Source organism: Vitis vinifera, chromosome 4, assembly GCF_030704535.1.
Source record: "Vitis vinifera cultivar Pinot Noir 40024 chromosome 4, ASM3070453v1".
Classification (NCBI taxonomy): Eukaryota; Viridiplantae; Streptophyta; class Magnoliopsida; order Vitales; family Vitaceae; genus Vitis; species Vitis vinifera.
This window is the reverse complement of record NC_081808.1, coordinates 17,484,816-17,497,642: the sequence shown is the minus strand read 5'-3', so window position 1 is coordinate 17,497,642 and position 12,827 is coordinate 17,484,816. Positions and strand designations below refer to the sequence as shown.

The window sequence follows — 12,827 nt, the reverse complement described above, 5'->3', positions numbered from 1 at the left end:
AAACCTGATGCCAGAATGACTGCTCCTTAATATATACCACTTCTTGTGGATTTAACAACTGCAGAAAAAAAAATCTGATTCTACTAAACTTGATGCTGGAATGACTGCTCCCTCAATGCCACTTATTGTGGATTTAACAACTGCATTTGATAATGCAAAGCAAGAAATAGCTCCAACAAGAACCTTTACTAGGACAAATTCATCTGGTCATCACACGTTCAAAGGTTGGTACAAGGTCAACTAGAGTCAGATCCTCCTTATGTTGGGCCACTGAGAACTTCTACCTAGGAACAGGAGACTGAGTGACCTTATTCCCTACACAAAGGATGTCGAAACAGGTGGTCCGTGCACACCCCTCCGAAGCTTAAGTCAGGCACTAGTAGGTCAGAACCTTTAGAGAAGAGAGTGAATAGGCTAGCTTAAGTGCGTGTACCTAGGTTATGCTTCGGCGCCGGGGGCGGGGGGGGGGGGGGTGGGGGGTGGGGGCTTTTTTAGTGCTCAAGAGAAAGCCACTATAGTGTTGAGTAAGCACTTTGACCTTCTCTGTAATGATGGTTGTTCTGCAAGTTGCAGGGCAATCATTACAGTTTTGAATGGCTGACAAGTGCTGTCAGAAATAGTATCATGATGCAACTACCCATCATTTCACCTTGCTGGAGGTATGGGGCAGCGTGTGTTGACACGTTGATATGGACGTAAGGATTGGGGGAGGTCCCATCAGCCGCTTTCATGTTAGATGAGAATGATTACATGCAACGTAGGGGATTTAAAGGCTGGCCGGAAGACGTTGCCCGCTTAGGGAGTCTACTGCCATTTGTCACGTGGCTATGTGGTCTGGATGGAAGGCTCCGGATAACATGGTAGTTATCTAGGCAGTACTGAGGGGAGTGACATGTGGAGGGGAGTCCCCACACAAAGGACGGTACAAGGCGTTCAAGAGCATTTCTTTCCATTCCTTATCCATTACTATTGTATACAATTACTTCAATTAGCAAACCTACATCATGCACACAGGCCTCAAAGAATACCTAATGGGGAGCTGCCATACAAATGGATGTTGAAAAGGCCTTTTTACGTAGCCTACTTACAACTGAAGTCTACATGGTACAACCACAAGGATTTGAAGATGCTACTCGACCTCAACATGTTTGCAAGTTAAATTGAGCCATTTATGGTTTGAAAGAAGCCCCTCGTGCTTGGTCTCAATGTTTTAGCTCTGCCCTTGTCCAATATGGCTTTGTTCCCAATCATGAAGATCCTCACATGTTTGTTTTTCATTCATCCAAGGAGATTGTTATTCTCCTACTTTATGTTGATAACATTATTCTTACTAGCTCCTCATCGACATTGCCCCAAGGTGTTCTAGCTTGGTTATCCTCCAATTTTGCAATGAAGGATCTTGGTGATCTCCATTATTTGCCAGTTAATACATAAACCAACACCATTGCACCTTCAAGCTGTTAAAAGAATATTGCAGTACATAAAAGGTTCCCCGGGTGCTGGTATCTCTTTCCAACATTTAGATTTTTCAATAACAAACTTTATTGATGTTGATTGGGCAGGGTGTCATGACACCTGTCGTTCTCCTATGGGTCATTATGTGTTTCTGGGAAATAATCTCATTTTCTTGGGCTACCAAAAAAGCAACATTTTGTTGCTCAATCCAGCACTGAAGTCAAATATAAAGCTCTATCTATGGCTTCTTCTGACCTTGTCTGGATTACCTATCTTCTTTTCAAGATAGGTTTTCAGGTGCCTTACCTTATTATTCTTTATTTAGATAATAAGTGGGCCACTCAACTTGCTGTCGATTCGATCTATCATGCTCGTACCAAACATATCAAAGTCTCTTATCATTTTGTTCGAGACCTTGTTACCAACAATATCCTGTGTCCTATTTATTCCTTCAAAATCTCAAGTTGCAGATCTTTTCACTAAAGGACTTCTACCCATTTCTTATCACAAATTTTGCTCCAATCTACTGTGGCTACCTCCCCATCAGCTTGCAAGGGTGTGATATGATAGATTGTTGAATCCTATTTAATCCTATTAATTGTGCTTGTGATATTCTTAATCCTTTTATTACAAAGATATTGTTTGAATCTCATAAAAGGAGGATATGATATATTTTTCCTTTTGTATGGTATTGACCCTATGTAATCTCTATTTAATGAGATTTGATGAAAGAATGAAAACATGCAGTTCTTCTCCGGCCTCACTGTCACCATCTATAAGGCCCTCTTTAAAACTAAAATAAAATTTCATTTCATAATTTTTGGTCGAAGACCCTTATTAAAATCTACTTTGAATAACAACCACTATGAGACCCTCCTTAAAAATCACATATATTGATAGTAATTACAAGTCTTATTTTCTTGCTGTCAGAGACAATTTCCAATCTTGTTGTCCAATCGAAAGCAACGTAGACAATCCCAACTACATTAACATATATATACACACACCTTATTTCACCAACAGTATCAACAAGTAGTTTCGAGAACATGAAATTCTAGAGATTCACCTTATACCTTCGTTATGGAACCTTCCTAAAAGTGGTCCATACAACATCGAAGTACATTGGGAACTGCACCAAAGCAAAAAATGATATTGGAAGGCAAGTTATTGCATAGACAGGAAATGCAGCACGCTTGAGCCCATCTCTAAGGATAAAGAAATGTCCCGCACAGAAAGACACCAAAATAGCTGATATGAATATGAAAAGAGTTGTTAAGCCCAACAAAAGCTTCTCAGGCAAGACCCTGTGAAAATCGTCCTCTTGGTGCCTAGGGCTGACAATAGCAAGAAACATGACCATAGTAGTCACCGAAAAGCAGAGAGCAATAAGCGATGAAATCGCAAAGAGATTAAAAGCTGCTTGGTGCTCAAGGTTTCGTCTGCCGTTATTGTTCTTAAAGCTGCCTGGTATCGTGGTAGATGTGGCGAAGGCAACAGTAGCAATGAGAGTAGCAACAACAGAGCATGAACTGGAAGTATCATTTAGCCATTTGCCTCCTCTGCTTACAAGTTCTGTGTGGTGGTTGGTGAAGATCCGCTTTGGAGTTTGATTGTCGTTTTAGTAGTGAATGAAAAAACGTCGGGGCATAGAATTCTTCACATACTGCATGGGGTAAAGTTTCAAGTCACTTTATCTTTCTGGTTGTGTTAATCAAACAGTTAGGAAAACATTTACATTGACATTTATAAATTGAGTCCCATACCTTGTACCACTTGATTTCCCATTGCATCTGCAATGCAGCACCTGGAATATGCCAAGGTTGATAATCTCCTAACGTTGCACCCAGATGCAAGGCACTGTTCCCCTCATTATCGACTACACCAAACACGCTATCTTTCAGAATATTCTTCTTGAGTTAAAGCTCATACACTTCAGGTTGTCTATTCTCCACTGCTAACAGCACTACATTCTTCTTTTCTTTGTTCCTGTCATGAATGGCCACTGGAAACTCCTCGAGGATGCTGTCCACCATTTCCTTGACACGATTCTTTGCTGCAATTAGTATTGGTGTCTCCATGTTTCCAAATTCCACAGTTCTCTTCTTTTCTGTTGCCAAGTTCATAAAATTCAATTCAGCATGAGAGATAAGAAGAGCATTCAGATACACTGAATATTTTTCTTAAACAGCATTTTCCTGCTAAAGAACCAAGAGGCCAAGAGGTCACCTAGCTTAAACAATATGAGAGAGAGAGAGAGAGCTTAACCTCCTCTATCCTTGTTGGTAATTTCTAAGGAACTTCTGGAAGGTGAAGTGTCTTTGCTGCCATTTTTGACATGTGGACAATTTACAGAACAACTTCTTTCTTTCCCATTTCTATTAGTATCTGAAACAGGTTTATTCTCTTGTGTTAGTTCTTTCACAAGGTTACAGGGTGTTGTTTTCTCATCTTTACAGAATTGTGATAGCTTGGGATTTCTTCCATTCCTGTTATACCCATAGCTTGAAGCACGCCTAAGTAGTTCATCCATAATCTGAAGAGACCTTGAATGTTTCTCTTTCTTATCTTGTATTTTCCTTATCATCCCAAATCCTGAAAATCAGACATAAAATAAGAGCATATTTTGAACTTATAGTGTTTTGCAGTAGAAAAAAAAGGGGGGGAAGGTAAGATGGTGTAATACCCAATCCTAACACAACCAGCATTGCTTTGTTGGCAAATTTGATGAACTCCAAGCATATGCCAAAATTTGGTGGAAATGCTCAATGTCGATCTCCTGAATGGTGATGAAAAATATATATCTGACTGACTGGATAATAAGTTTGAAAAATATTACTGAGAAAACATGGATTTGCCCTCAACAGCAAACATTTATGCTGTATTTGTTTGGTTTTGGGAAATTACTACGAAAAGTAATTTTCTCCTGACATGAAAAATACAAAAGAAAAGCAAAGATAATTAAAATTATATAGAAGTTTATGCATTATCCAAATATTCCACCTTTGAATAGGAGTTAAAATATGTTCAATGAATTCCAAGTAATATATAAATGTAATTTATTGAATTTAATTTTTTTTTAAATTATACTCATATTTTTTCCTTTTTATTTTTCGTTCAAAGTTTTAAGGAACCAAACATAGCATTGGGCCAAGATGGGATGAATTTCACTCATTGGAGTCACCCACGAAGAAAAAGTGAAGAAAAATAAAGAAAAAAATTTTAAATCAATAAATTATATTTATATGTTACTTTAAATTCTTTTGAATTATTTTAACCTCTTTTACATAGAAATTGAATATTTTGGAAATATATAGACTTGTTACTAATTTTAATTATATTTGATTTTCTTTTCTATTTTTTTTTTATAGTAAAACCAAACATAAGAAATTTTTTTTTTTTCTTTTTTACCATTTTTTTTAAAAACTAATTAAAGATAGCATAAGTGTTCATGTATAGAGTTGAACTCCAAGCAAGTTCTGAAATTATATTAGGCTGTATAACATACAAGTTTGTAAGAGAGATTGTCATTCAACCTATTTTATCTTATAAATAGAGAAGAAAATTTCTTTCCCTTGAAGTGGCTTATAAAACATAAATTAGGAACTCACCTGGTTGTGGGTTCTCTGCATCCACGTCTCTGTAGTTTTTTGCTTTTATCATGCGAGATACTGAAATTGTAAAGCATGGTCATGTTATTCCTACTGTTACTGTTTGGGGAATGTGGGGGCACTCCCAATGCAAATGCAGATATGATGCTCTTTTTATCTAATGGAGTTTTCCTTAAATCAAGCAAAAGATGACAAGATTTTGGGGATTGAAACCCAATAAAAGATTAATTTCATTTACATCCCGAGATTTGGTGTATATACACTTAATCATCAATGATCTCAAATTTTGTTTATTACCACTCCTATAAATGTTTTCAGTTTAATTTCTTTTTTAATAGAAATTTCATGTAGGAGTCTAAGTAGGCAAATTTGACCATTATCTAAAAAAATAAATTTTACAACAGATCGATGAAATACACCTATAAGGGTGCTACCCGATGAAATTTGAAACCAATGATAGCTAAATTTAAGGAGCTATAAGTGAAATTAACCCAAAAACAAATAAAGAATGAATAACATCATAACGATCTGAACAACATTGCAATGGACATATGTGATTAAAACTAGATGATAGAAGCCAAAATTTATTTAAAAAGTTCTTCTATCTTACACTAGCAATAAAGGAAACCACTATGGGCCGCTTTAAAGACTAAAGGCCATAATAGATTTCTTATCTAGGAAACTTCCTATGAGTTATATAAGAAGTTATAGATCAAATTAAATTGAAGCAAATATGTAATACAACCTAAATCATAATGATCATACGGCATGCACAAAGCAATTTAGACCCATTTAGAACCTACACCATCTGCTTGAAATGTGCTGTAATTTGAAACTAGTAAATATGCGAGATTTTGTAACACACTGAAGAGATAAAATGTGCTAATAATAAAGAAATTAAGCAATTCCCTTCATCACATACCTTGTCTTTCAATCATGTTCCCGAAGTTCATACATGTGTGACAGTTCTCAGGATACTGCCGGAGTTTTATTTTTTCTTCACAAATTTGCTGGATGTTAGGGTAATCCTCAACTTTCTTTAGATTTTCCACATATATACCTTGAAGGTTAAGTAAGAAGGAGAATAATCACTTTAGGCATATAAAAAACTAATGTAAGTGTAGCAGGAACAGCTTCCTTACAAGTTCTTGTTTATCCTGGTACCCCAGCTTAGGTTGATATAGTAAAAGTAACAGGCACCAAGTACCAGCTTAGTTTGAGAATACCAGTTTCTTATGTGTAGTTTCTGCTTTCTGGCTAGGCAATGCAAGCTTGGACAGAAAGAGTTCTAAGTGCTACCAAATGGAAATTTTTTCTGAGCGATTCTATTCTGTTCTTGGGTTATGCCTTGAGACTTACACTGATAAATGAGTCTTTCGATAAAATGGAGGTGAGTCCCGCTTCTGAATGCAGTGGGCTTACCAGCCAGGACATGGAGAGGGGTAAGTCCCTTCTCGTCAACATAGTTAACAAGATCTTCATACAGATGAATTATGAGAAGTGACAAATCTGCAGTCAAACACCGCACTAGTAAAGATGGCTTCTTAAATAAACAAAAACATAAAGCAGGTGCAGGGCTTGGATATACAGAAATGAGTAATGAAATGTCTGAAAACACTCACCAAAATATTCTCCAGCTATTGCACAGTGAAGAATTTTTTTACCGTCACCCGTCGACGGTATTCATACGGTTCATTGCTTGAGCATTTTTCACGGAGCCAAAGAAAAGCATCTGTGTGACCATGGAGAGCAGCCAAGAAGAGTGGGGTTTCCTTTTCCCTATTGCGAGCAGCCACAAATCGCGTGTCAATGGCTGAGATATACCGGCACATGTGAGCACTTCCCATGGATGCAGCTAAATGGAGAGGGGTGTTTCCTCGCTCATTTCCAATATTGAGAGCTTCCACCTTGGGCTCCCTAATTAGTTCAACTAGCTGTTCAGCTACATCTTCTTTGCCGGCTGAGACTGCCATAGGCAACGCCGTTTCCCCTGATATAACCATCTTTGCCTTGTGGGCCCTCGGCTGTCGCTTGTACAGATCTACAACATCTTCCCATTTGCCTTTAATCGCAGAATTAAACAAGGTTTCCTTAATATCCTCTAGTTCAGAGTCCTGATCATTTCTAAAAGCCATTCTTCCTCCTCCTCAAGACAACTATCTATCACTCTTTACTAAACATGAGGATAGTTGATCCATTTTCTCTTAACAAGTTGAGAACTGATACTTTGCTCTAGATTTGGGCTAAGAAAAAGCATGAAACCCCCCACCCCCCCACCCCCCCTATTGTGTAATCAATTATAGAGTTCTTAGTTCTGAATCCTCTTTTTCTCTTTTCTATTTTCAACCAACAGAAGAAGCGAAAGTGACTACAATCTTTGCTCCTTTTTGTATTTATTGGGCATATATGGATCCTTCAACTTTAAGCAAGGTTTTTAATTCTGTGTGGAAGGACAAATCACGCACATACTTGATATTTTAGCTATAGTGTAATGGTAGGGTATTTTAAGTCACGTTAGAATTTCAAGTTTGAAAATTCTTCCTTTTTGGCGGTGGTTGAAAAGTAAAAAAAGTAGTTGGAGAACACGTGCCAATTTTAGATTGACGGAATTTGAAAGATTTTATTGGTCAATCAAACAAGTTGAATTTTGTATCATGTCAGTCTTTAATAGGAAATTTCTTAGAACCATAGAAATCGAAAATTTTCAGAAACGAAAAACAAAAAAAAAATAAATAAAATAATTAAACTAGTTAATTAAAAATTTAATTAAATTACTTATTAATAAATTATATATTATTAAAATAATTGTGTCGGTGTGTGTTAATTTATTTTGTATGTTGATAATAATAATAATAATAATAATAATAATAAAAGAATAATGAAATTGAATTGAAAAAAAGAATAAAGAAAATAAAAGAATGAAAAAAAATGAATATACAAAAGAGGATTTGGAGTCTTTGGGGCAACCGACCACTTTAAGTGGCTGGGTTTAAAAGAAAAAAACAAAAGGAAGAAAGGTAAGAGAAAGTAGAAAAGGGAGGAAAACTTATAGAGGACTATTCTCGGCGATTGCAGTGGAAAACAAAAAGATGCTACTCTTTGGTTGGCCGTTTCAATGGCCAAATGTCGTCCATTTCATGTGAAATTTCAAAGGAATACTCTACTTGACATGAGGAACATTTGTAGATTGGATCATTAGATTTGTGGTAAGGGGTTTTAACCCTAAAACTTTAATTAAATGTCATTTTCTTAAAAAAAAAAAATTATAAATTTCGTTGTTAGGAGTTAAATAAGCAATATTTGTGGATTGAGAAATTTTATTGGGTGATTTAGGAATTTTCTTTGAAATTTTTGTGATAATGAGATAATTTAACTGTGGGAAATAATTGTATTTGGATATTAAAAATTATTGGGATCATTGAGAATAAATGAAATTATGGTAGAAATTATGTTTGATTGATATTGGGTTTATTGAGAATTTATTGGGATGTTTTTGGTAATTTAATTGTGGAAAAGAATTGTATTTGGCTATTAAAAATTGTTGGGATCATTGAGAATAAATGAAATTATGGTAGAAATTATGTTGGATTGATATTGGGTTTATTGAGAATTTATTGGGATGTTTTTGGTAATTTAGTTGTGGAAAATAATTATATTTGGTTATTGAAATTATTGGGATTGTTGAGAGTAAATGAAATTTTGGTATAAATTATAATTTTATTAATGTTTGGATTAGTGAGAATTTTCTCTGATATTTGTGTATGATGATATGTAATTCCATTACATTTCATATGCATCATGGTTGTATTAAAAAAAATAAAAATTTGTTGTAAGGTTGCATGAAATGGAAAAGAAAGAAAATAAAATAATGATGAAAAGTAAAGGCCCGTGAGAGGCGAATTAAGAAGGGTGCGAGATCCCTAAGGTGAAAGACCAAAAATTTTACCGCGGAAGACTCTAAACGGAGAGTGTATTTAGGTACGGACGCGTATCCTTCGGTGAAAGCCCTAGAATGGCAGTGCATTGTATGACTGTGTGTTACATATCCACATGCATTTTATTAATTGTTGAAAAATGTTGAATTGTTATAATTATACAAACTGAAATGTTTGGGTTGATTAAATTATGGTAGAATGTTTATTTTGTGTACACTTGCACCTTAGTAATCCCAAATTAACCCCCTTGGGTGTAAGACACCCTACTAAGCAATATAGAATGTTCACTCCTTCCTTCTTATATTTTTTTTTAGATGCAGATGTGACTCCTGAGGATCCACATCTAGTGGATTGTAGTGTAGTTGTTATGTTGATTTATTTTGGAACTTGTATTAGCGAACTTTGAAACTACATATTTGTACTGAGACTTTATTTTGAATAATTTGCTCATATTGTGGACTTTCATTTTAGACTTGAGTTAGAAATCTTATTGTTATTGAATTTTCTTGTTGCTCTTGAGTAGTGATTGGTATATTGATAAATTGGAATGTTAGTTGTAAAGAGCTTTATTGTGTTTATGTTCAAAAATAAAAAATAAATAAAAAATCAGAGTGTTTTGGTTGACTGCCAGCTTGGATTAGGAGGAACCCTTAGGGTCAAACCTTTAACTTGGGGTCATTGGCCAAATTCAAGGTCACTCGGAATTTGGGTCGTGACATATAGAGTCTTGGCCTTGTTTGTCTTTATATTTTATTCATCTTTGAACTTTCACTTTTGTTCATTATTTTATGTTGTCTTGGAAGTTTTGTCCTAGTGAAAGAGAAAAGCAATGCCCAAGAAGTTGCTTGTGACTTGCTCAAATTCTTAGTAAATTAATGTTGCAAATAATAAAAAGTAATCAAATGCCATACTTCTTGAATTTAGAATTCTCCACCCTCGCTTTTAACCCACTTGTGATAGAAAAAACTCTATTACTATTTGTGCTAATTAAGTTTGAACATCATACATTAGTGTAATTGTATACAGATGAAACAATTAAAATAATACAAAGATGCACCGCACCCTAGGTCTTGATATGGTTTTCTAATTATACCTATATCCATGGGTGAAAAGGAATCATTCCACTATATTATTAAGAATAATATTATAGTCAATAAAAAAAATATGCACAAGTATTTGTCCTTCAAACATATTGTATTTCTCTACTCCTTATATCTATACCCTTAACTATGTACCCTTGGTGGCCACTCTTTTTCACATCTGTACCTACTTGATATAAACTCTACATGTTGACTTTGATTTTATAACTTTTTCTCACCATGACCTAAAACATTCATAACAAACTTCTCTGTTCATAAAGGCACCTTTTTTCATAAGGGATTAATAATATATGAAATATCCTATAATATATATGTATGCTAAGTAGGAATTTAAGACACTTTTCAGTAATTATACTTTATTCTATAAAATTTTTCTACTAAGAACTAGTTAGAATCTTAGAAAACTCTATGTAGATAAAGAAACAGATACATAATAAGTGGTTGTTTCAAATGCCAAGAAATCCATATTAAAGATACTTCACTAAGAATTTAATAGTTCTAAGTCAAGAGGAAAAAACTAGAATTTGATGTAAAAATTATCTGAAATGGATCGAAAAACCATGATTAAGGTAAAATACATGAAAAGTCACAAAATTTAATTTAGTGACTGGAACGAATTAAACATGATCCTTTTTAATATGTTATCTTACTCTGAATTATATATATATATATATATATATATATATATATATATATATATATATATATATATATATATATATATATATATATATATATATATGACCCAAATTTGTCAATCCAATCTTTCTATCAATGTGGAAGCCTTGTTTAAATCAAGTTGTCTATCTCTAATTACATTCTTTAGCAATCTAAGATTCTACCTTGAATAAGGAGTCTAGTTGTGGAAAACTAAGTCAACAAATTAAAGAAGAAGATGATTGAAAATTATCAATCCCAAATATGCAATTGATCAATAATGATGGCTTGTTGATATCTTGGCTCATTGGGATGATGACAAAGAAGGTACTACGCATAATAGTGAGAGGGCAAATTGCTCGAAAGGACTAGCTCCCAATCGAAGAGTAACTTTTGCCTATAACAAATGAGAAAGAAGAGTATCTAAAATATAGTTTCAATGCATTAAAGAAAGGTTGGTTAAAATTTGACCAACACCTTTGCAAATTTTATTTTATTTTATATTTTTATTTTTTATGATTACCTTGCTACTACAAATGAACCTATCCTTCAAATGATAGAATCTTTCAATTAGCTAGAGGCCTTGGACCTAAATATTATTATTTTAGAACCTCTATGCATGCTATGCTCCATATTCGACCTTAAACCGGTTTATCCTATTGTTACAAAACTATGAACAAATTATTGTAATTGCAAAGGATCGATAAAAATGTTTGAAACAACCCAAGTTGTCTGATCATTACTTCATAGGATATAGCCAAGTTCAAGGACTTATCATTGACAAAAATAATATAGTACTTGAATCATGAAAATGATAATGTAGGAGATGGTTCCTAGATATCACAATGTATTGATCAAACAAATGCTCACTAGATCTATCTAAAGGAAGAAATGGAAACCTTTGGCTTTTTCCAAGTTGATGAGCATCATAAACTTGCTTTCTTAACTTGTAATTAGACATGGAAATGAAGTTTTTATTGGTAAGCAAAGATAAAACATGATCAAATAGATGACCTAATCTTTGATGCGATACTAAATGACATTATTGGTTGACCTTCCACTTGACTAGAACAAGCAAAGTCTTAGATTCTTTGATTCCTTGATTCCTTACATCATATGAAGGGACCAAACAAAGACCATTTCTAATTGGTCCCAACAACATGATATTCCTTGTGGTAAGATCCTAGATGTGGTGCACCCATGGAAAGCATTCAAAACACAATGATTTTCTTGAACAAGTCATCTAATAGATAACAGATTCTCTTTCAACTCAGGAACAAAAAGAACATCATTAAGTTTCAAAAGTGATAATAAAGTTGAATGCTAAGAATTCCCAACACGAGAAATTAATAACGATTTACCATTTCCTAGAAGAATGTGATATGAATCATTATATGCAACAACATTCTATAGAAGATTTGGATTAATATGGCTTGTTGCCTTGTGCCTACAATCCAATGAGGACTTTCACCTGTGGATGAACCAAAACCTTGGGAGAAGTTTAAATTTAAGCTTAGTCCAACGATGCCTCAAAACTGTTGAGAGTTTCATCACTATCCTTGTTATAATAATAAAAAAAATTAAAGGCAATGTGACCAACTTTCTTATAGATTTGACTTTGTATAGGAGAACAATTATATTGGTTATTGAACTAACTTGGGCATTGTTGTTGTTATGATTGTCTAAGTTATTGATATGCTGGAAATTGTTCTTGCTAATTGTTAAGTCTAGATGAAAATTTATTTGCTAGAAAATGCCCTTGTTCGTTGTTGATGGAGGTTGTTGGCAATATGTATTCAATAAAGGCACCATGATATCTCATGGGTTTGAGACAGTGTGTCCCTTTGAGTGATCCAAAGGACATGTGATCTAGAAGACTATGGCCATAACATTTTCTTTAATGGAAATTTCACATGTACTCCTTGGAGCAGGACTATGTCAATTGATCACATAATAAGTAAGATTTGTAACTTCAGGATTAGAGAGGTAATCTTGATAGGTGATAACACTACCTATGTATATTATAAGCATTGGTTCATGGGGAGTCTACATGTACTGGATAGTAAGTTACA

General features: G+C 34.3%; 2 protein-coding genes across 3 annotated transcripts; both read right to left on the bottom strand.

Annotated features, from left to right (window-relative positions):
• Positions 1-2,376: 2,376 nt before the first annotated feature.
• Positions 2,377-4,226, bottom strand: LOC100852667 (uncharacterized). Of its 2 annotated transcripts, XR_009465454.1 has the most exons (3): positions 3,721-4,226; positions 3,219-3,562; positions 2,377-3,118 (listed from the first exon to the last, which is right to left on the bottom strand). XR_009465454.1 is itself a non-coding variant. In XM_059736085.1 (2 exons), exons 1-2 carry the CDS (start codon positions 4,037-4,039, stop codon positions 3,372-3,374), a joined length of 510 nt encoding a protein of 169 aa, XP_059592068.1. In that variant the 5' UTR covers positions 4,040-4,226; the 3' UTR covers positions 3,169-3,371. The 2 variants fall into 2 exon arrangements, 1 of the variants encoding a protein (XP_059592068.1); XM_059736085.1 differs by lacking the exon at positions 2,377-3,118 and having other exon boundaries at positions 3,169-3,562.
• Positions 4,227-6,700: 2,474 nt separating this feature from the next.
• Positions 6,701-7,198, bottom strand: LOC132253678 (probable 26S proteasome regulatory subunit p28). Its single transcript, XM_059736586.1, has one exon. The coding sequence runs from the start codon at positions 7,196-7,198 to the stop codon at positions 6,701-6,703; it is 498 nt and encodes a 165-aa protein (XP_059592569.1).
• Between the last annotated feature and the right edge of the window lie 5,629 nt (positions 7,199-12,827).